We start from the raw sequence: 24,680 nt of genomic DNA, 5'->3' as shown, positions 1-24,680 counted from the left end.
TGGAAAGCAGTATGGAGATTCCTTAGAAAACTTTGATGGGACCACTATTTGACTCAGCTGTCTCACTCTTTGGTAGTTTCTTGAAAGATCTAAAATTGGTGTACTATCACAATAGTCACCTCAATGTTTATAGCAACACAATTCACAATAAATTATGGAATCAACCCAGGTGTTTAAATATAGAAGAATGGATTAAGAAATTGTATATATACACGATGGAGTTCTTACTCAATCATAAAGAAGAATGAAATTATGGCATTTAATGGCAAATGGATGGAAATGGAGAATATCATGTTAAATGAAATAAGCCAAACTCAGAAACTCAGAGGTCATATGTTTTCTCTCATATGCAGAAACTAGAGTAAAATAAAGGAAAGGGAAGAGAAGGATAGGATATAATAAAGATGAAGGGAAGATCAACAGTTTGGAAGGAGATAGGAGACAATGGGGGGCTGGGAAAGGGGAGGTCATGCAGAGTGTATTCTTGATAAAATCACATTATGGGTCTTCTAGGTATAGAATTATATCGTCAGCAAATAGTGCTAATTTAAGTTCTTTTTTTCCTATACATATCCCTTTAATTTCTTTCATCTAATTGCTCTGGCAGTGTTTCAAGAACTATGTTGAATAGAAGTGGTGAAAGAGGGCATCCCTGTCTTGTTCCAGTTTTTAGAGGTAATACCTTTAATTTTTATCCATTTAGAATGATGTTGGCCTGAGGCTTAGTGTAGATAGCCTTTACGATGTTGAGATATGTTCCTGTTATCCTTGGTTTTTCTAGTGTTTTAACCCACTTATATTAGACAAAGGTGCCAAAACATGCATTGAAGAAAAGATAGCATCTTCAACAAATGGTGCTGGGAAAACTGGAAATCCATATGCAACAAAATGAAATTAAACCTCTCTCTCTCACCATGCACAAAACTCAACTGAAAGTGGGTCAAGGACCTAGGAATTAAACCAGAGACTCTGTGTCTAATAGAAGAAAAAGTAGGCCCTAATCTTCATCATGTGGGATTAGGCCCCAACTTCCTTAATAAGACTCCTATAACACAAGAATTAAAACCAAGAATCAATAAATGGGATGGAATCAAACTAAAAAGTTTTTTTCTCAGCAAAAGAAGCAATCTGTGAGGTGAACAGAGAACCTATATCCTGGGAGCAAATTTTTACCCCTCACACATCAGATAGAGCAAGAACTCAAAAAGCTAAGCACCAAAAAAACCCAAATAACCCAATCAACAAATGGGCCAAGGACCTGAACAGACACTTCTCAGAAGAGGATATACAATCAATAAATATAAGAAAAAATGTTCATCACATCTAGCAATTAGAGAAATGCAAGTCAAAACTATTCTTAAGATATCATCTCACTCCAGTCAGAATGGCAGCTGTTATGAAGACAAACAACAATAAGTGTTGTCGAGGATGTGGGGAAAAAGGTACACTCATACATTGCTGGTGGGACTGCAATTGGTGTAGACAATATGGAGAGCAGTTAGGAGATTTCCTTGGAAATCTGGTAATGGAACCACCATTTGACCCTCTACCCGTATTCTCGGTTTATACCCCAAAGACTTAAAAACAGTATACTACAGGGACATTATACCCCAAAGACTTAAAAACAGCATACTTTAGGGACACAGCCACATCAATGTTTATGGCAGCACAACTCACAGTAGCTAAGCTGTGGAGCCAACCTAGATGCTCTTCAGTGATAAATGGATAAAAAAAAATGTGGCATATATACACAATGGAATTTTACTCAGCAATAAAAGAGAATAAAATCATGGCATTTGCAGGTAAATTGATGGAGTTGGAGAAGATAATGCTAAGTGAAGTTAGCCAATCCCCCCAAAATAAATGTCGAAATGTTTTCTCTGATACAAGGAGGCTGACTCATAGTGGGGTAGGGAGGGGGAACATGGGAAGAATAGATGAATTCTAGATAGAGTAGAGGGGTGGGAGGGGAAGGGAGGGGGCAGGAGGTTAGCAAGGACAGTGGAATGTGATAGACATCATCATCCAGAGTACATGTATGAAGACATGAATTGGTGTCAACATACTTTAAATACAACCAGAGATATGAAAAACTATGCTATATACATGTAATAAGAATTGTAATGCATTCCGCTGTCATTTATTTTTTAAAATCACATTATGTACATATATAAAAATACCACAGAGAATTTTTATGTTTAAGTAAAAGAATCAATAAAATATAAATAGATAAGGGAAAGGAAGTCTAGTAGAGGAAGGAGAAGGGGGGAGGGGAGGGAAAAGAGGGGATCATGAACTGAAATTGAATTCCATGCATGTATACGAGTTTGTCGTGGTGAATCCAACTATTATGTGTAACTATAATGCTCTAATAAAAACTGTTTAATTTTATAATTAATCTTTACAGTTTTGGTTTAGTTTTGTCTCTTATTCTATATACCTGTTTAGTAACACTGAATTTATTCAGATTTGTCATGGCACTGTTCCAATTAATGTAGTTAATTTTAAAATAGTTTTAGATTTAGACAGTTGAAAAAATAGTACAGAGATTTGCCATGTATTCTGTGCCCATTTTTATCTGTTCATTAGTGTTACATTTCTGTATACGTCTATTATAACTGATAAGCCAGTATTGACACATTATTATGTGGCTTGGTACTCTGTTTGGATTTCATTTGTTTTCTCCTGATATTCTTTTCTTGTTTCTAGGTCCCTTCCAGGATACCAGATTGTCTCCCTAGCTTTCTGTTTGTTCTTAGTTTCTCAGGTTTTCCTTTGTGTTTGATGACTTCAACCATTTGTGTACTGGTTAGGTATTTTGCAGAATATCCCTCAATTTGAGTTTGTCTGGTATTTTTCTCTTGGTTTGGCTAGATTATGGGTTTGGGGGAGGAAGTCCACAGGGGTGGAGGGCTTTTCTCAACATATGTATCAGGAGCATGTGTTGTCAACATGACTCATCACTGATGATGTTAACCCTGACCACCTGGCTGATGGAGAGTTGGTTTATTTTTCTATTGGAAAGTTATTTTTTCTTTACCTCTGCACATCCTTTGGCAATAAGTCACTAAAAGTGCAGCCTACACTTGGGGAGAATTAAGCTCCATCTCTTTGAGAGGGAAGTATCTATGTAAGTAATTTGACTTTTTTTTCTGAATAGGGGATTTGTCTCTTCTGTCATCTGTTTATTGGTTTGTCCTGTAACTATTGATGTGGACTTCTGGATTCATGTTTGTAACTCCGTACAGCCCCATGGACTTTGTTGCTTAGATTTGTCTGGCCTGGGCCAAATGGATGCTCTTTCATTGAGCCACTGTGTTCCTTCTCACTTGTGATCTCTGAGATGCTCCAGGCTTATGTGTACCTTTCTTGTCCCAGTCCTAGAATCAACCATTTTTCTCAAATTCTCTTTTACTGGAGAATGGTATTGGAAACCAAGACTGGTCCTCAGGTTTGTACTAATGCAAAGCAGAAGTGAGCTTAAGTGTCCAAATTCTCCTAATCTGTCCCTCACTTCTTTTCATTTTGCTTCACTGAAAACTGAAAAGGCTATCTCACGTGCTTACATGTCCTTGACTTGTTCTCCCAACAGTTGGAGGTCATGTTTTAAGCATGTGATATGTGTTGTGGGGCACATTTACAGTTAGTTAATTTTACAATTCAAATTTTAAGATAAGGAAGCTTGAGCTCAGGAGATACAGGCAGCTCATCTTTTTCCTGAGGAAATGGCTCTACAGTTATTTGATTTCTAAGAATGCCAGGAAAGTAATACATGATATGAAATGTTTTTCCACAAATAAAATTGGCTTTGAATAATAATTTTTTAAATGTTCTCATTTGTAAGAAAGAGAATGGGTAGGAGGAAATCATAATTCATTATTTTTGCCACCTTTAAAGTTCTAAACATTTTTCTTGTTTCTCTTTATATGCCCTTGTCATAATCCCTTGTTTGTTTTTTCTTCCCATCTTTGACAGTTCTTATCTTCTGAATATCCCTATCTTTCTGTTTAGTTAACCCTAAAACAAGCTTTGAAAGAACCATCACTTTTATTTTATGTTGCTTTCCTTTGATTATTTTTGGTTGGCATTTCATTGCAGAATGTGTCCACAGTGTTACACAGTGTCATTCACTTGTACCTCAGGGACATCCTTCCGTATGCTCCCTGCTGCATTGCCCTATAAAAGCAGCTGCGTCTCCAAAGAGGCCTGAGCAATTTTGATTGTTTTCTTATGTACACATATGATGTGGTAATTATTCTCAGAGCTTTGGATGAAGATATTGACATATTCACACAATTTTTGTAGTTACTAGATCTGGTAAAAAACATTTTTGTTTTTAGATTTTATCTTTTCATGTATAACACAACTCATGTGTATTTACATGACTAAAGCTTTTTTCCCTTTTTATTTTTTGTTCTACTTCTTTTTGAAGAGGCTTCTATTTAATCAGAAGTGAAAGATAATTAGTATTAAGTCTTTAAAGCATTGTGTTATATTGTATTTCATTTTAGAATTTATGAAAGCATCTAAAATATTTTTATACAGCTTATTTTTATTTATACTAATGAGTAAAGTTTATCCATATGGGGTGATTTGTCATCATATGTGTGTGATATATATAGTTTATATACACAAATTCCATATGTGTATACCCATTTATATGTATGTATGAATATATATATATTTTTTTTTCTATCTTCATGCATTCTTTTTTATTCTACCTAGTGTAGGACTGATAAAATATACTTTGTATAAATCTATCAGTGAATCAAAAGATTTATGCTAGAAGATATGTTGCATGTCTAGTTTTCCAAGATCTGATTCTATCCAGGTCATTTCTTCTATAAAATATACCGACTCATGTTCATAGTTAGTGGGTTGCTCCCTAGAATACCCATGATTTTATGTTCCCATCACTTGAATTATATGCTTATCAAGAGTTCCTGATTTGCTCTTAATCTATTTAGTTTTATTCTACTTTTTAGTTGTAATTTCATGATTCTGTATACTGTTAAACAGATCTGAAATGTGTGTGCAAAGTAGGACCATAGTTTCCACATTAACTAATTTGAAATGCTTTACAAAATCTTTTTTTTAAATTTTTAATTGTAGATGGCCATAATATCTTTACTTATTTTTATGTGGTGCTGAGGATTGAACCCAGTGCCTCACACATGCAAGGCAGGCACTCTACCACTGAGCTACAGCCCCAGCCCTATAAAATCTTAATATAGGTGAGTCACATGCAAAAAAAGTTATAAAAAAAAATTAGGTATATATGAGAGCTGTTCAAAGTTGAAGAGTAAAAATCATGAAAATCCTGAAAAACTGCTCCAGAGTCTTTACATTCTTGTTCTATTTTAAAGAAATACGAAGGGGAAGTTGTAAATGATGCATTGTACATCTAGCATGCCATGAAGTGGGCTCATCACTTCTTCAAAGGACCTACACTAAAAGACAAGGCTGTGGCTTGCATCAAAGTAATGATCACTTAAAACCCTTTCATGGGTTTAAAATGAAAACAAAGTGTTTAAAGTTTTTTATGTGTAGCAGTTATCTATTATAGTTTAACAAACCATATCACAGTTTAATATAAAAACCATTTATTACCTGTCATAGTATTCAGTGAGTTTTTCTGCTTGTTGTGTATGTTGTTGGGCCAGGGACAACTGAAGCTCTGAAGAAGCCTGACTTTGACCTAGCCCTCTACTTCCTGCAGCCTCCACGTGGCTGGGTTGGGCCTCTTACCTCCTGGCTAGTTTCCCCTAGAGTATAAAGGAGGCCTCATTAAGGTTTAGGTTCAAAACTGGCCCACTTTCATTTTTATGAATAACAGACATTAGTATGGCAGTATGTATAAAGGAGGCCTCATTAAGGTTTAGGTTCAAAACTGGCCTACATTCCATTGGTTAAACCAGTCACAGGGTCATTCCAAATTCAAGAGAAGGTGATTATATAAAAATGTGACTACCAAAAGGCCAGTTTCATCAAAGGCCATCAAAGTAATAGCCACCACAGTATTCATTTTTTTCTATATGTATGTTTAATTTTTAATGTTTTTAATATACATATTTTAATTAACTGGCCAAATACAAGTTCTCAGTGGCATTGGATCAGAAGACTTCTAAATGAAAAGTGTTTGCAAGAAAATACATAATAATTTGTTTAAAACATGAAAACTTTTGTTCTTATTCCTAAGTGCAGGGACATGGGGATTTCAGTCCATGTTAATCAGACTCAAACCATTTGTCTTCCAAAATCATTATTGTCTACACCATACCTAATTGCTACCATAGATAGTCTTGTTGGCATTCAGGGTTTCAGTATTGCTTAAGCAACAGTATTGCCACAAGTCAATAATCTCTAATACTTGAAGCTTTTTAAAAATTTTTATTATTTATAAAAATAATGAAAAATAATCGTATTCTAATGTAATTTAAAAATCTATCACAGATAAAACTACTAAACTCAGGAATTCATTCGTAAGAAGTTGTTGAAATCAATCAACAAATACATGAAAAAATGCTCACCATCTCTAGCAATCAGAGAAGTGCAAATTAAAACCACTCTAAGATACCATCTCACTCCAGTAAGAATGGCAGCCATTAAGTGCTGGCGAGGATGTGGGAAAAGGGTACACTTGTACATTGCTGGTGGGACTGCAAATTTGTGCAGCCAACTTGGAAAGCAGTATGGAGATTCCTTGGAAAGCTGGGAATGGAACCACCATTCGATCCAGCTATTCCCCTTCTCGGACTATTCCCAAAAGACCTAAAAAGAGCATACTACAGGGATACAGCTACATCAATGTTCATAGCAGCACAATTCACAATAGCTAGACTGTGGAACCAACCTAGATGCCCTTCAATAGATGAATGGATAAAAAAAAATGTGGCATTTATACACAATGGAATATTACTCAACACTAAAAAATAACAAAATCATGGCATTTGCAGGGAAATAGATAGCATTAGAGCAGATTATGCTAAATGAAGTTAGCCAATCCCTAAAAAACAAATGCCGAATGTCTTCTTTGATATAAGGGGAGCGACTCAAAACAGAGCAGGGAGGAAGAGCATGAGAAGAAGATTACCATTAAACAGGGACAAGAGGTGGGAGGGAATGGGAGAGAGAAGGGGAATTGCACGGAAGATGGAAGGAGACCCTCATTGTTATACAAAATTACATATAAGAGGATGTGAGGGGGAAGGGAAAAAAAAGAGAAATGTGTTACAGTAGATGGGGTAGAGAGAGACGATGGGAAGGGAGGGGAGGGGAGGATAGGAAGGGGATAGGAAGGGCAGCAGAATATAACAGACATTAGTATGGCAGTATGTATAAACGTGGCTGTATAACCAATGTGATCCTGCAATCTGTACATGTGGGAAAAATAAGAATTCATACCTCATTTGAATCAAATTATGATATATGATATGTCAAGATCATTGTAATGTTTTGAGCAACTAATAAAAAAAAAAAGAAGTTGTTGAGCATATACTGTTACCAGGGACTTTTGTGGGCGCTGGAGAGAGGGTGGTAAGGAATACATATGTGTTCCTGTCTGTTTGGAGCTTCATTTGTAGTTGAGGAGAGATGAAGAAAACCATAAACCATATACTTTTTAAAATATTTATTTATTTTTAGTTGCAGTTGGATACAATATCTTTAAGTAATTAAATTATTTTTATATGGTGCTGAGGATGGAACCCAGGGCCTCGCCTGTGCTAGACCAACTCTCTACTGCTGAGCCACAACCCCAGCCCTTATAAATCATATACTTTAAAAAATCTACTTTTGTTTAAAAACGGTGAATTTTATTTAAAACACAAAATGTCTGAGTATCTATCCTGATAAATAATGGAGATCAGCAAGGTTTGCAAAGACCTTGTGCTGGAATTAGTGCAGAAGTTACAGAGTGAATGCTTGGTAAGCAGAGGTCTGACAGTTCATGTGGAGGTTAGCTGGTGAATGTTCAGATGTAGCCTTTCAAAATCAACTAACTTATGAATAAATTGGGTCTTGAAGAAATAGGAACCAGCCATGTGCTTTCAAACTCAGCTACCTTTGCATCATGTTGCAGGCCAAGTAAACTCTACAGATTCTTAAAAAAAGAAACCACTCTGCCCAGACCTCTCCTCTGCTTTCCCAGTGGCAGAAGTTTCCCTTTAATTACTATGTGCTGAAGAACAGTTGGTGGTGAGGAGGAGGTGAAAGAAAGATGAGTACTGCCCTTCTTAAACGAATAAAATACTTTTTTTTTAAAATTTCTGATGTCATTACTGAATAACTTAATGAAGTTAAAAAAAAAAACAACTTACGGGCTTTTGCAGAATGACATATGTTTTTGAACTTGTCTAACCTAGCTGCATTTTACAAATGAGCTGTTTCAGGCTTTATTGTGCTTTACCTAATATGTCAGAGTAGAACTGTTTAACCCCAGTTACTTGAATTTTGATCTTCTTTCCATGCATTTTTCATTAAAAACTATCCACACTTCCTTGGATTGAGTTCAAGACATACTTTACTTTGACCAGATTCTGGTGTAAAGTGGGTAGTACTTAGCAGGGTTATATGTTGAAAGAGTGAGCCATTTTTTTTTTTTTTTTTTTTTTGTGACTGTCAGAAGTTTAGTACCAGAAACACATTTCACATTCAAATGTTTTTAAACAAAAATAAGGCAAAAAGTAGACCTTGTACCACTTTTCTCATCCAGAGTAATTGGTATCCATGTGAACCTTCCAAACCAGTCAGCTAACCACTGATGTGTATGGTTAATTGAAATGATGCAAGTTCTTTTGAACTTACCACCTGTATTTATTTTCCTAGATTTTGTGTACAATTTTTTTTTTATAAAAGATACAAACTATTGCTTGGTATCTTCCCTATACTATATTACTTCTAACCTAAGGCTACCAAACATAAGTTGCCTGTCTTCTGGCTGCATTGAAGATTTTTCACTGATTTTCAGCAATTTGTTTATGATGTGGGTAATGAAAAACTCGTAGTTTTTTTTTTTTATAGTTCTCCTGCTTGGAGTTCATGGGCTTGCTGGATCTGTGAACTTTATATTTGAAGTTTTCAGTCCTTATTTCTTTAATTATTTTTTCTGTGTCTTCTCTAATTTTGGACTCTAGTAATGGAAATGTTAGACTGTTTAATATTGTCCAGAGGGATATTGAGACTCTGCTCCCTCCTCCCCCAGTCTTTTTCTCTGATTCATTTTGGAGAGTTTCAGTTACCATGTCTTTATGTACTGATCTTTTCTTCTGCTCTGTCTAATTTACAGTTATTCTGACTAGAGTGTTTTTCATTCAGGTATATTTTCCTTTCTATAAGTTCCATTTGAGTCATTTTTAGTATTGACTCTTCCTTTAGTGATTTTTGATAGGATAGAAGACATGAATTTATTTACTGGATGTTTGACTTTTAAACATTTATTTTAAATAACGTTGAACTTTGTTCTGACAGGTAATTGAGTTACTAAATTACTTGGTTGGACTGTAAACCAGTAACATTTCTGACCAGGGTGAATACCATTTTGACTAAGTAAATTCGAAGGAAGTACAAAATGCATAGCTTTACCATCATGTGATACCTGCCATAAATTCATTTTAATTTTAAGTGTGGTACCTTGGAGCACCACATGACATCTTTCCTAATTCATTTTTTCTGATGCATAATGAAAAAGGGAATATGAAGTGTGTTACATTTCATGTTGTTTATGACAGTATTCATCTTCATTTCAATGGGATTCTTTAATGTCTGCTGTTAGAATAGTTAAGTAATTTGGAAATACTTTGAAGTCAGTAGTTGTTTATTGTGTCCTTGTGAAGGTATAAAGACTAAGACTTTTTGTTTTGTTATAGATGACAAATTTGGAAACAATAGATTGTCAGATTCTGTAGAATTTTATTGCAAGGATTTATTCTTCTACTTTTATTTGGGGAGTGCAGCCAAGTGATTTTTTTTCATGTGTGGGGAAATAATTTGTCCACAGTTGAAGACGGCTCAACACAAATCTCTTCCTGTTTCCCTAATTTAAAATCTCATGAGAATTGTCTTTTTATTAGATTTGCTTTCTTAGGCTCTTTAGCTGCTTAAAACACAGGATTCAATTCTATTTTATGTAGATCAGATGAGGGTACATATTTCTTTTATGTCATGACTGTCCTCAGGTCAGGGGGCTTACCATCTGTATCACTGAGGTTTGACATTGTTAGTCCCTCTTCAAAAAACCCTGTTTCACTTTATTTTACACTAATTGAGTTTATTCATCTACATACTACTGCTAGACACTGGTAAAAGAGACCATTTTATATTTTGCATAGTCCTTTATTCCCATTATTTGGTTTGATTCTTAAACAAAACAAAACAAAAAATGCTTCATAAGTAAATTTCCTAAAGCTTTTCAGATTGTAGATTAATTTTAAATTAGTCTCCTTACTGGTCTTGGAAAAATTTAGAAGTGTGTATTTTATCCATGCAGGAGAGCTGGGACTTGGCATCCCATGACTGCAGAGGGCATGTTCTGAATGGGTTTTTGTTTGCTATTTCTTAGCTGACTCCATTTTTCTATTTATCCCACTACTCCATGCTGTCTAGCTTTGATGAATTTAATTGACCAAATGTTTGTGGTATGGTTTTCTAGTGATTTCCATTTTAATGTATGAAATATGTTGTTGTAGAAAAGCATTGAAATCTGTGAACATTATGCTGGACAGTATTGGTGGCACATAAATAATAAAATGCAAAATCATTTTCTGTAATATTTATTTTAAATGTATTACTGAGGAAATTAAGTAAAACAAAATCCTTATATTGCTGTGTTTGAAAGAATTTAAAAGACATTAAAATGGTTTTCAGTTCTGTACCCTCTGTGCACTTCTTTCTCAGTGTGGAGTAGGTGAATACACAGAAATAGAGTCTAAATATTTATTATTTTTATTTTGTAAATGTATCACCATCTAACTGGGCTGGTGACCTATGCTGGGTTCACAAAATCTGACTACATCAATAACTGAGAAAATGGTGAAGAAAGCATGCATGCACTTTCAAAATTCCGGACGGCTCCCATGATCTTAGAGGTCCATTGGAAAGAGAGAGAGCCAACTGAATTCTTTACTTTTATATAGGGGGCACAGAAAGGGAGGTTCCATGGAAAATGCCATCCAAAAAAGGTAAGGGATAGTATTACCAAGGAACAAGAAGGCAAACCCACTCCATTGGGTAATGCCCACTCCCAAAGCTTTGCTCCTCTGCTCTCCATCTCTATGGTATCCACCTGCTTCTGTGTGTGTGTGGGGGGAGCCAGTCTCCACATTTCCATCATTCAAAGGTAGGGGGTGTTCAGCTCTTGTGTAGCAGCTCCTGACATAAATGTGCAAGGACGAGGTTTTAAATTTGTTCAAGGCCCACATAGGTAGTTGGCAGCAGAGCCAGTATTTGAATCTAAGTCCATTCATAGGTCCACAAAGCCTATGCTGTTTATCATTCAATTAACCACTAAAACAAATGAAGAAGAAATGATCTTAACATTTATAACCATGTTCTTTAATCATCCAAATCAACTATTTTATAGTAAACAAAAGAAATGTGTATAAAAATATTCCAAGTTAATCTCTAAGTTGTACTATTTGTTGTATGTCTTTATGAGACTTAAATAGTAAATATAACTTGCCTAAAGAAACAGATTTGCTCATTGTTTTAGTTGACTTTCAGGCCGTTTGACTTGCATATCTTACTGTGTGCACAGTTGGGAGCAGGCAGGTGTGCTCACACTGTATCTAGAGTGGCTGATAAAAGTACATCATTGAAAAATCAGTGTTTGACAGCTCAGGGTTGTTAAAAATATAATTTAATACTGTAAATTGGTATAATTCTGCAGAATTTCTATTTTTCAAAAGGTAACCTATTTTTTGAGTTTTTGTTTAGTTTAGTAATGGTATTGTTATTGTTATGGTAAGATGATGACCTTAGAGTGGTTTTTCTTTTTCCTTATGATTTTGAATTAACTTGGATTTTTATATCAGGATGTAAGTTGCCAGAAAGAAAACTGTATACTGAATATAGTTGAACTGTATTTTATAAAGAATATTCATAATGAGGTAAACCATGATGATACTCACTTGGAAAGAATTTTGTGATTAATTCCTTCCAGTTTGCTGTCTTGAAGTGTGTTTGCCGTTTGTGTGATTAAATTTTACTTTGCTAGTTTTGCAAAACTAGAATGTTATCAAAATAGTCATACCATTTGAGAAACTGGCTGAGGGTAAAGAATTGATAGGCAATATTTTCAGAGAACAAGTTAATAAGGGATTGCATTTTGTAGGTGAAGAGAAGTGAATTCCTTTTTTCTTCTTTTACATCATTCTTTCCCCCCACATTCCCACCTGAACTCAGCTTTGCACTGTCCCCTCCCCCCATTTTTTATTGTGTTAAAATACATATAATGTAAAATTAACTATCTTAACCATTTCTAAGGGGCTCAGTGGTGTCAGGGCTTATATTATGTTATATAGATGTAGTTCTTTCAGATAACTTAGAAAAATGGACCTGTCACACTGTGTCTGTGCTCTGTTCTTTGCTGCATGGGCCATAAAGTGTTCCTTTATTGCTCCCTATTCTGTCTTTGCCCTTCAGAGAGAGGAGCAAGGTTCTGAGTTGAGAGCAGGACTGAACTTGCCCACTCATCAATTGAGCTTGTCAGTAGCTAGCTCTTAAGTCCATTTTTAGTTCTTTTTCTGATTTGTATCTTCTAGTCCTTTGCTGTTTTTTCCCTTAATTTGTAAGGTTTTAGTTTTAAACTTCATTAAAGTCAGAAAGAGCTCTGGAAATATCAGAAGTAGCATCTCAGTTGTCCCATGTTGTGCTCTCTGTTGTTCATACCAGAGCAGCAGCAGTCACGGTCATTGATCCCTTTGAGTGAAAGAAGGTCTCACTGAGTTTTCACAGGTGGGAATAGAGAAGGATTATAATGCTGAGGAGACATACACATAGCATTTTAAGGGGTTCTTTAAAGATTGAAATCAGTTGAGTTTGAGTTCACTTGACATATTACTCAGTGTTTTCTCTCCTTACTGTCTTTCATAGGCAAGCGTACACATTGGGAGATTCAGCTTGCAAGAGTCCTGAATCTGATCCTGAGGACTTTTCTGATGAAGCAAACACAGAACATCCGTATGGCACCTCTCCTCCCAGCACTCCTCGACAGATGAAACGAATGTCAGCCAAACACCAGAGGAATAATGTAGGGAGGCCAATTAGTCGATCTTATTTGAAAGGTGAGTCTTGTACTTAAAAAGATAAACATGAAAGGGCACTGCATATAATATTTATATAATGGTATATAATATTGATAAGATATGTATATTATATATTAGTAGTTGATACTTTCAACAATAAGATTAGGGGCTGAGGTTGTGGCTCAGAGGAAGAGCGCTCACCTAGCATGCGTGAGGCACTGGGTTTGATCCTCAGCACCACATAAAAATAAAATAAAGGTATTGTGTCTACCTACAGCTAAAAGCAACAACAACAATAATAACAAAATAAGATTAGTAATTCCCTTTATTTTAAATTTGAATTTAATGCTGCTTTTAAATTTTCTTAATTTTTATATTGTTACCATTAGTAATATTGTTAATAGAGGAGAAAAATAATTATCTAGAGGTAGAAAGGTTTGTCCTGAGTTATTGGTTAAAGTTAGTGATGTAAGGCATTTGAAGATGTGAAAGAGGCCAAGTGTTTTCCCGTGTACTAACCCAAGATGACCAAGTATAAGATTGATGGCCCTTTCTTATTCTTTTAATCTCTTAAGTTGAAATTTTTAGATTCTGTCCATCCAGAAATGGTGTATCAAGAAATCATGGAGAGATAGCCAGGCTTTCCTTCCCTGAATTCCTTAGACCACCTGAGAGTTCTCCCATCTACCAGTGACCTATAGTGCTGTAGGGCTCTCTCCATTGCTATGGAGCCACTGGATGGTATCCTGCACCTTGTAACCTTGGATGGAACCTGTTTTCTACTTTTAGAAATTTTAGAGCTGGAAGGGAGCTCAGGCCACTTAAGTGTCTTCCACTTTTCTGTTTGGTAGGATCCAAAATCCAGTTAGTATTCCTAGAAATTGAGAGTGTTTTTTTGTTTCCACTTCCTCCTGTCTGGTCCCCGCTGCTCTTTTTGGAGGTAGGTGAATTGAACCATGCAGAGCTGGGCCTCCTTGTGTCTCACATATGGCCTGGAACCTTACATCACTGAAAACTTAGGGTTTTGGTTTCTCTGTTAAATTTAGAAAACCACTTGCCCTAAAACAGATTCCACGGTAATAAGTGAAACTCATCCACCTATTACCGTGCAAGACCATAATTTTATTCCTTATCTCATCTGAGAAGGTTTTCCCTGTTGACCTCAAGCTCATTCTTGTCTCTCCTTTTCCTTAGTGGGTTCTTTCTTTCGCTTTGGCTAGTTTCCTTTCCATACAGATTTCTTTAGTATGTGATCTCTCATGGCTTGTTCCCTCTGCATACCCATTGGACCTCTTCAAGAGGAAAGGGGAGGTAAGAGTGGTGGGTCATTGTACTTCCACTTGAGTGCATTCTTATCCAGAGAGCAATTCCCAAATAGCCGGGAGTCTTTTCTTTCACACAGATGATGGTTTTCCTATAGAAGGTGATTTTTTAAACTGTTTAAAAACTTTATTTGCAGTAGGTTGTTAACTACTTGTTGTTCTTACCCTTTTGGAAACAAATAGCTTGCTATTTATAATTTGTCATTCTGAAAATCAATCCTTGTTCATTTTCTCAAAGAAATTTACCCAAGTTTCTTATCTAAAATAGATACCAGTGAAGTAGCCACTACTGAATCCATATTAGTTAATAAATGAATATTTGATTTGTATAGATAAGATGAAGAGATGCTGGTAGTATATCCTCTTTTTCATTACTTGTTGGTTCATGATATTTTAGAAAAGGAATTGAGGACATAGTTCCCCTCTTTTATAGAGTGAGAAACTGAGGGCCAGGGCTTAAAGCTATGTCCTTACGACTGGAAGGCTTGAGGGAGTGGAAGGGCTATTACCACTATTTCTCAAGGGATACAGTGTGGACTTTCTTCTAGTGCAGGCAGAAGCAATAAACTTATTAATTGAAGGGAATACTTGTGTGATATCTGAGGATATCCTTGCTCTAATAATCGTTTCATATTTTCAGGGAAACATCATGTGTAACTGTTTATGCTTTCTCACTTGAGAGGAGATAAGGCCAGTGTTTTAAATTTTAGACAACACATATATGGTCCATCAGTAATGGGCTTCGGGGTATACTAAAATTTCATCAGTGATGTTAATGGTTTACACATATTCTGCAGAGCCATTTCTAGGTGTGCATGGATGGTGGAAATTCAGTTGTCTAATGGCTTTAAATATATGAATCATACTGCTTGTCCTTGGCTGCTTTCATTTTAACTATAAAGTTCTTTTTATAAGTTTTTCATATTCTTCTGATTTGTCAGGAATTATTGTTGATTGACCAAATGCAAAAAGTATTCAGAGGTTTGCTTTTGTTATGCTACAGAAATTGTACCATTTATTTTAAAGCCACTTGGGATATAGGTGTTTTACTTGCCTTAAGCTGTTGGGAACTAGTTTTGTAGTCCTGTAATTAAAACTTGCAACATAGAACATTCTGTGTCTCTGACTTCTGTACTTGTGACCCATTTTCCTTTGCAGAAGCTCTGTTTGCATTGACTTTTTGTTTTAATTACAGGGGGATTTAGTATTAGTAGAACACTGAAAAAAATTAACCTGTCCATCATAATGGGCTTTGGGGTATACTAAAAGTTCATCAGTGATGTTAATGGTTTAACCCAAAATGTACAGTGTTTAGGGAAATTTGATTCTAAACCTGTAGATGTTTTTGTAACACCCTAGTGTTTTTTTCAAATCTCCTTTAAATTGATAAGTCCTTTATGATTTTGTAAAAGTCTGTTTGGTCATTAAATGCTAGAAAGTACTCTTCTGTTTACTTGTACCATCATAAATATATTTGCAAAATGTAGCTACTGCTGAGGTAGACTGATGGATACAAACTGGCACATTTATTTGTACTGTAGTTTATACTAAGTTTAAATTGCATTATTATTTAAACTTGCATATACTCTTCAAAACAAATGTGTTTTGTGTTTTGGGGAAAAAAATAAGTGTTTCTGTCTCACTTTGCCTTCTTTCCCAGTTTGCTTTTCCTTATACACAATGGATTGTATATCCTAACATTTAATTACTACTTTATGTAAATATGGATTTTAAAAAAATTCTATAATCTTGTAAGGTAAACTTAACAAGACTTGTGTATATACATATGACCTACAAAATTAGTTTTTTAGGCCTGCTAAAATGAGATGATATCCGTGCAGAAAAGTTAAATTATGACCTTGCTTTGGTCTTTTGATTGTTGCCTTAAAGATTTAGACTAAGTATTTTTATGGTCTGCAACTTTATAAATATAGCATAGATTTGGACATTATAGCCAGTCTTCTGGAATTATTAATGTCATTCCAGAAATTTTTGATTAATTCTGTTTCACTTAGGACCTTTAAATTATGGAAGAGCAAGCACAAATATATAAGCAAAATAATTCTTTTTCACTGTTCTCTATTACTTTCAAATTATAAACTTTATACAAACATTTTGTGGTTATTATCAGTAATGCTTTATACCACATTAATTTTCTAAGTTTTTTTAATCCTAAACTCTAATAAAATTGTGTTTTGTTATATATGATTTTATTTTCTTTAACCCAAAGCTGTTTTCTTGGGATACACATACTAGTTAATACAACCTTTTGTTCTATGTCCTCATTACCTCTCTTCGTCATACTTTTCCTGATTGTTCTTACATAATATCCTGCTGTTAATGTATATCTCTGTATTCTGTAGATTCATATCTTTGGATTTCTCCCCTGAGCCCAACACCTGTATTTTAGTTACCTAGAGACATCTGTACCTGACTGTCTCACAGTGCCCTCAGTTTTAGTATGTTAGAAACTAAGCTCATTAATCTCCACTTCCAATCCTCATAGCACAACACTGTGTATATCATTCTGTTTCTTTGTAGGAAGAATATACAGTGAATTCCAAAACTTGGAATTATTAAAACTTTTACAGTTATCTGAAGGAAATATGTGATAGTTACTTTGTTTGCATTAATTTTGAATGATTGTATGCCAGTACTATAGACTAGACAGATTATATTGAATTAATTTATGAGTCTTAACATGTTATCACTTATTTGTTAGTGGCAAAGAAGAAATAAGGAATTAAATAAACTAAAGTTAATATTTTTGCTTATCTTTTGTCAGGGGCTAGGTTTGTTGCTCAGTTGTTGAGCACTTGCCTAGCATGTGTGAGGCACTGGGTTTGATTCTTAGCACCACATAAAGATAAATAAATGAAATAAAGGTATTGTGTCCACCTACAACTAAAATTTAAAAGAGAAAGAATTCTTACATTAGTTTACTACAGTGAGATTAATGATGCAGAAGATCTAAGTGATTTGCTCATGACAAAGGCAGGAATTGGATGTTTTTGAATTCAGGCTCTGTCAGCTCTCCCATGGCATTTGTTCCTTCTTACATTGAAGGTGATAGCTTAAAGAAATTTGATGAAATGCTTTGATAACTGCATTTTGTAGTGCAGAAGTAAACAAGTAGTTTTAGTTAGTAGGTGTGAATTTAAAAGAATACAGCACATATGATGTATCAGGGAAAATGAATATATTTTATTTTTAGAATTTTAAAGAGAACTATATTTTGATTCTTTAAATGTTTAGCCTGTGGTATTTCCCACCCCACAATAATGGTCTCATAAATACATGTGAATATCAATTTTTGAAAATATTGAGCAGCTTCATATTTTACAGTTATATAATATTCTGGTTTTTTTTTTTAATAGAAAAAATGAATGCATCAAATCAGCCTCCACATAAAGACACTGGGAAAACAGTGGAGAATGTGGAAGAATATAGCTATAAGCAAGATAAAAAGATCCGAGCAACTCTTAGAACAACAGAGCGTGATCATAAGAAAAATGTACAGTGCTCATTCATGTTAGATTCAGTGAGTGGGTCTTTGCCAAAAAAATCAATTCCAGATGTGGATCTCAACAAGCCTTACCTCAGCCTTGGCTGTAGCAACGCCAAGCTCCCCGTTTCTGTGCCCATGCCTATAGCCAGGACCGCACGCCAGACTTCCAGGACTGACTGCCCTGCAGATCGTTTAAAGTTTTTTGAAACCCTACGACTTCTGCTAAAGCTTACCTCAGTCTCAAAGAAGAAGGATAGGGAGCAAAGAGGACAAGAAAATACTTCTGCTTTTTGGTTTAACAGATCAAATGAACTGATTTGGTTAGAGCTACAAGCCTGGCATGCAGGACGGACCATTAATGACCAGGACCTCTTTTTATATACAGCCCGTCAAGCCATCCCAGATATTATCAATGAAATCCTTACTTTCAAGGTTAATTATGGAAGCTTTGCCTTTGTTAGAAATGGGGCTAGTTTCAATGGTACATCAATAGAAGGGCAGTGCAAAGCTCCTCACGGAACAAAGAGTATGGGTTACTCAACATACCATGAGCACCTCCAGCGCCAGAGGGTCTCATTTGAGCAGGTAAAACGGATAATGGAGCTGTTGGAATATATAGAAGCACTTTATCCATCGCTGCAGGCTCTCCAAAAGGACTATGAAAAATATGCTGCAAAAGACTTCCAGGACAGGGTGCAGGCACTCTGTTTGTGGTTAAACATCACAAAAGACTTAAACCAGAAACTGCGGATTATGGGCACTGTTTTGGGTATCAAGAATTTATCCGACATTGGCTGGCCAGTGTTTGAAATCCCTTCCCCTCGACCATCCAAAGGTAATGAGCTGGAAGATGAGGGCGAGGACACAGAGGGAGAATTGAAGGAATTGGAAAGTAGTGCAGATGAAAGTGAAGAAGAGCGAATCTCCCACCCGAAGGTACCAGAAGTCAGGCCGTCTGTAGACAGCGGTTTCCATGTCCAGTCACGAGACTGTGTGTCCAAGAAGCTTGAGAGACTGGAATCTGAGGAGGAGTCTGTGGGCTGGGGAGCGACAGACTACAGCACCGAAGCGGGCTTCAGTAGACATTGTCTGACTTCTATTTACAGGCCTTTTGTAGACAAAGCCCTGAAGCAGATGGGGTTAAGAAAGTTAATCTTAAGACTTCACAAGCTGATGGATGGCTCCTTGCAAAGGGCACGCCTAGCGCTGGTAAAGAATGATCGTCCAGTGGAGGTAGGTGTCAGTAGGCCTCAGTACCGTGGTGTCCTTAGTTCTGTCATTTATTATAAACTACAGTGTAAGTTGTGTTGGTTATTATGTACTTCCATAATGCTGATATTTCAAGCATTCTTAGCACCACATAAAGATAAATAAGTGAAATAAAGGTATTGTGTCCACCTACAACTAAAATTAGAAAAAGAAAGAATTCTTACATTAGTTTACTACAGTGAGATTAATGATGCAGAAGATCTAAGTGATTTGCTCTTAAGTGATTTGCTGGAATCTGAGGAGGAGTCTGTGGGCTGGTCTTCACTACTTGTGGCAGCTCTCTTTCACTACATAACATTGTGAATGACATATAAACTACAGTGTAAGTTGTGTTGGTTATTATGTACTTCCATAATGCTGATATTTCAAGGCATAATAGGAATTATTATAAATTACACATTTAATTATTTCTATAAAGTACCATGATAAATGGATCTGTGAATACCATAAGAAATTTAATGAATTAAGGTCAAAGGGGGAAAGCCCAACCACATAAATGTAGGATGGGGAAGGATAGGCTAGGTGTAAATAAGGAGGGAGAAAAGTCACAGTCCTGGGTGACTTGCAGGTAGTTACAGAAAAAGTTAAAGTCATACTCAGGTATTTTTAAGTGGATGTGGTATTCACAGATACAACTTTTTCCTTTTACCCTTTGAAATAGATTACTCCCTTTTGAGTAGCATTTCCAGTTTTGGTTACTATATTTTAAAGAGATGTGAATTGTAGAGAAATGTAAAAATGACCAAAGGAAAAAGTGTACACTATTTGGTAAAGTTATAGTGTTCACAATAGAGGATAGAAATTTAAGGGAAGTCTTGATTATTATTAAATATTTGTTTTAGTATGTGTCTATTTTTGAGAAATCAGTGTATTATTAGAGGAAGTGGCTTAAAAACAGTGTAGACATGAGTTTTCATAGCACCTTAGGAGTTCCTTACTGTTAAGTGTGGCAAAACTAGAAAGGGCCATGTCATGGCCCTTGTTCTTTTTTTTTTTTTTTTTCCTTTCCTGAATTAAAAACATTTTTATTTTTGTTTTTTTTAAGAGTACATTTTTAAATTAATTTTTAAAAATTTATATATGACAGCAAAATGGATTTCAATTCTTACTACACATATAGAGCACAATTTTTCACACCAATACAAAGTATATATTCACACCAATTCATGTCTTTGTACATGTACTTTGGATAATAATGTCCATCACATTCCACCATCATTTCTAATCCCATGTCCCCTCCCTTCCCGTCCCACTCCTCTATCCTATCTAGAGTTTGTGTATTCCTCCCATGCTCCCCCCACTATAAATCAGCCTCCTTGTGTCAGAGAAAACATTTGGCATTTGGTTTTGGGGGATTGGCTAACTTCTCTAACTCCATCCATTTACCTGCAAATGCCATGATTTTATTATCTTTTATTGCTGAGTAATATTCCATTGTGTATATGTGCCACATTTTTAAAATCCATTTATCTATTGAAGGGCATGGGGATATTGTTCTTAAGAGTCCAAAATAGTACAAGCAATTTTTTTCTCTTTTTCTGAGTATGTATGTTCATCTGGTTTAAATAAAAAGCACTGAAATTAAGTGAAATCACTTGTACCTGTTAGTCTGTGATTGAAATTTTATTAGCCCTATACATACATACATGCATGCATACATACATACATATGCATATGCTTGTTTTTTAATTGAGTTTATTATGTAATCTGCCTTGCTATGGAGTCAGAAATGATAAAACGGAAGGCATTTCTCTAAGATGGGAAACATAAGAGAATCTGAATTTGCACGCTTTTCTTTGATTCTGGTGGCCAGATCATGAACCTTCAGGATAAGGGGGGTGAGAGTGGGTCAAGCATTTGCATAAATATAGCAAAATCTTTATAAGATGAATCAGTACTCTTAATAGCATTTTTAAAATGTGAATAATGTCAGTATTTTTTTTTTGAGTACACCTAGAGTAAGTAAGTTTTATTTCCTTGTGTTCTGTGAATCACTATACTACAACTATATTACAATGCCAGTTTCAAAATCAATAGCAAAACCATAGCAAGGAAATATGAGTTTGTTATATGTTTCAAATGGTGAATTGGTTTCTTTGGTCTAGATTTTTGGCGGGGTGTTTTCATTTCCTCAAGACCCATGTGGGCAAGACCAGGTTGGTGTTTGATTTGTAGAAGCACAGTTTTGAGGTAGCATGAGCCAGGAAGCCCTGGCAGTGAGACTCGTCTCTGACTCATTGGTTCTCCTAGAAGGTGTGGTGCCTGTGGGGAGGGCAGGGTGGGCACAACGTTGGCTTTCTGTGAAGTGCTCTGCAGTCTCCCCAGTCCTCTTCCTGTCTCCTCCAGGCTTTGTGGACGTAAGGAGTGCCACTAAGGGGAGTCATGTGCATCCTTCACATGGGTTACAACAAGAAAACACTGAGAAGTGCCTGGTGTTTTTTGTGAACTTGAGTGGAATGTGGCTTGAACCCCCATTAAAGTTGTGTTCTTTGATCATCTGAAATTTAAAGCAAGGTAGAGAAGAAGAGAACATTCAAAGCTAATGAAGTTGGGAGTTAGGCTCTCTGTTAGAATTACCTGTAGATAGTTTGCTTTTCAAAAAATGAAGTATAGAAGTCTTGGTTGTTTTAAATTGTTAAGTGTCACATAGTGAAAGAGAAACAGCTAAAGTAGGAATTCTTCTGTATTGGAGATTAATCCAAACTAACAAAGGATGAAGTTATGATGAACTCACTGGGAAAATAAGATTTTGTTTTTGTTTTCCATTTCAGGAACATAATTTCTATAAGGGGAGATGTGTGTGTGTGTGTGTGTGTGAGAGAGAGAGAGAGAGAGAGAGAGAGGGAGGCAGGCGGGCGGGGGGTGGGAGAACAGAGAATGAGAATACATGCATAGGCCCCTCACAGGTTTTACCAAGTGTATCAGGGAGAGAGCTACAACTCTGAAGTCCACTAACTGGTCTCCACTCCTTGTGGCAGCTCTCTTTTACTACATAACTTTGTGAATGACATTATCTTTCTGGTTCTAGGTCTCGGGGTTCTGAAAAATGTGCATAACAATCCCTGTGAATACCTCACAGGGTGGTTGTAAGGATTCAGAAAATATTTTACATGAGAAAAACACTATGCAAGCCATATATATAAACTCTTTAATTTTTAGAAGTTCTGTTATTTTTTTTCCTTTGACAGTCAATTAATATGGGCTTCTTTACTCTTATTTTAAAAATAAATTTTAGGAACATCATGCTAAGTGAAATAAGCCAGACTTAGAAAATCAAAGGCAAAATGTTTTTCATATGCAGAAACTAGAGCAAAGTAAGGGGGGAAAAGAGGGGGAGTGGAATAGTATAAGGATAGAGGGAAGACTAATGGAGCAGAAGGAGAATGAGAGGAAGGGAGTAGGGACAGGTATTTTAGACACCTTTTTCCTGCTTTGCCTAAAAGACCCATCAGAACAATCGTAGAGGAGGAAAAGTTTGAGAGGTCATGGTTTCAGAGGTCTTAGTCCATAGAAGTCTGGCTCCATCCCTTGGGGCTTGAGGTGAGGCAGAGCATCATGGTGGAAGAGTGTGGCAGAGGGAAGCAGCTCACAGGATGATCAGGAAGCAGAGAGAGAGAGAGAGAGAGAGACTCTGTGATCCAGATATATACCCATAGCCACGCCGCCAATACCACACTCCTCTAGCCACATCCCAGCTGCCTCCAGGGATCAGTTCACTGATTAAATTAAGGCTCTGATCTAATCGTTTCTCCTCCACACCTTCTTGCATTATCTCACTTGTGAGCTTTCCAGGGACACCACATCTAAACTATAATAGACTGGGAAGGGGAGGAAATACAGAGTGAATTTAACTAGATTAGGTATGCGCATATAGGTGTATCACAGTGAATCCCACTTTTATGTATATCTGTAAAGTGCCAATAAAAAATAAATGAGTGAAGCTGGGCACGGTGGTGCACACCTGTTACGCCAGCCGTTTGGGAGGCTGAGACAGGAGGATCAAGAGTTCAAAGCCAGCCTCAACAAAAGTGAGGCATTAAGCAACTCAATAAGACCCTGTCTCTAAATAAAATAAAAAATAGAGCTGGGGATGTGGCTCAGTGGCCAAGTGCCCCGAGTTCAATCCCCAGTACTCCCCTGCCCCTGCCAAAAAAAAAAAAAAAGACTAAAAGAAAGACCATTAGAAAAGGGGAAGGGGACTAAGGGAAGGGAAAAGATGGGCACTGGGAATTAAATGAAGTAAATTAAACTCCATGTATATGTTAAATTATATAAATACATTAAGTATATTAAATATTAGCATATATAAATATATGGCTATATTTATATATCATATAAACATATTAAGTATATTAAACTCCATGCATAACTATAATGCCACCAATAAAATTCTAAAAATGAATTTTACCTTTTAATCTCTGCCAAGTAATCATACTTTTTTGGGGAATGGTACTGGAGACTGAACCCAGGGCCCTGCACATGGTAGGAAAGTATTCTATCATTGAGCTACTGCTCAGTCCTTTTTAAATTTTTATTTTGAGATAGGGCCTTAAACTTGTAATCCTCCTTCAACATCCTCCTGAGTAGTTGGTATTATAATTGTGTGCCACTGTACCTGGCCAAATAGTGGCACATTTCAAGGCATACATTTCATGTAATAAAATCTGTTAGACTTGAGAACGATTGTGTTCGTTATTGTCAGAAACATCTTGACCAAGAGTCCTGAGGTGGGGCACAGTGGCTGACACTAGACTAAAAGATTGTACTTAACCAAGATCATACATAATACATACCGTATATTTTGTCTTGTATTTATGGTTTTGGTGATTATTGTAGTAGATATAGAAGAAAGATTTTATAAAGAAGAAATATATTTGTGGTATTTGGTTTTTCTTATCTGTCTTTATATTTTCATTCTTTTTAATATAATTAGTTGTAACCAGTATTGACAAATAACATATGATCTTATATTCTTTGTAAGTAAGCTTTATGAAATAATTTTCTTCTAAAACTTTATTATATTTCAAAAATCTTTTTAAAAGTTGTAACTAGTGATATTTAAAAAATCGATTTGCAGTTTGTTTGAGTACTAGAAATATCATGCATTGTCTTCATGGTTTGTTCAAATTACGAAGGTGTAGTTCCCTGGCTTTTGTTAATTGATTTCCTCAGGACACATCTCTTTTTCTTTTTCTTTCCTTTTTTTTTGGGGGGGGTACTGAACGTTGAACCCAGGGGCCCTTTAATTGCTGAGTTGCATTTCCAGCCCTTTTTAATTTTTGAGACAGTCTCACTCAATTACTCAGGCCTTCCAAGTCGCAGGGTTTGCCGGTGTTGGCC

At 35.9% G+C, this 24,680-nt stretch overlaps 1 protein-coding gene across 4 annotated transcripts in view; it reads left to right on the top strand.

Annotated features, from left to right (window-relative positions):
• Nucleotides 1-24,680, top strand: part of Map3k4 (mitogen-activated protein kinase kinase kinase 4) — a 106,971-nt gene that overhangs the window by 33,617 nt on the left and 48,674 nt on the right. For all 4 annotated transcript variants that reach the window (XM_026393139.2, XM_026393140.2, XM_026393141.2 and 1 more), the window contains exons 2-3: nucleotides 13,090-13,280; nucleotides 17,941-19,304. In XM_026393139.2, coding sequence (XP_026248924.1) covers nucleotides 13,090-13,280; nucleotides 17,941-19,304 — 1,555 coding nt within the window. The remainder of the gene's footprint in view (nucleotides 1-13,089; nucleotides 13,281-17,940; nucleotides 19,305-24,680) is intronic.

The sequence above is a fragment of the Urocitellus parryii genome, chromosome 8 (assembly GCF_045843805.1).
Source record: "Urocitellus parryii isolate mUroPar1 chromosome 8, mUroPar1.hap1, whole genome shotgun sequence".
Classification (NCBI taxonomy): domain Eukaryota; kingdom Metazoa; phylum Chordata; class Mammalia; order Rodentia; family Sciuridae; genus Urocitellus; species Urocitellus parryii.
This window is presented reverse-complemented; position numbering and strand designations above follow the sequence as displayed.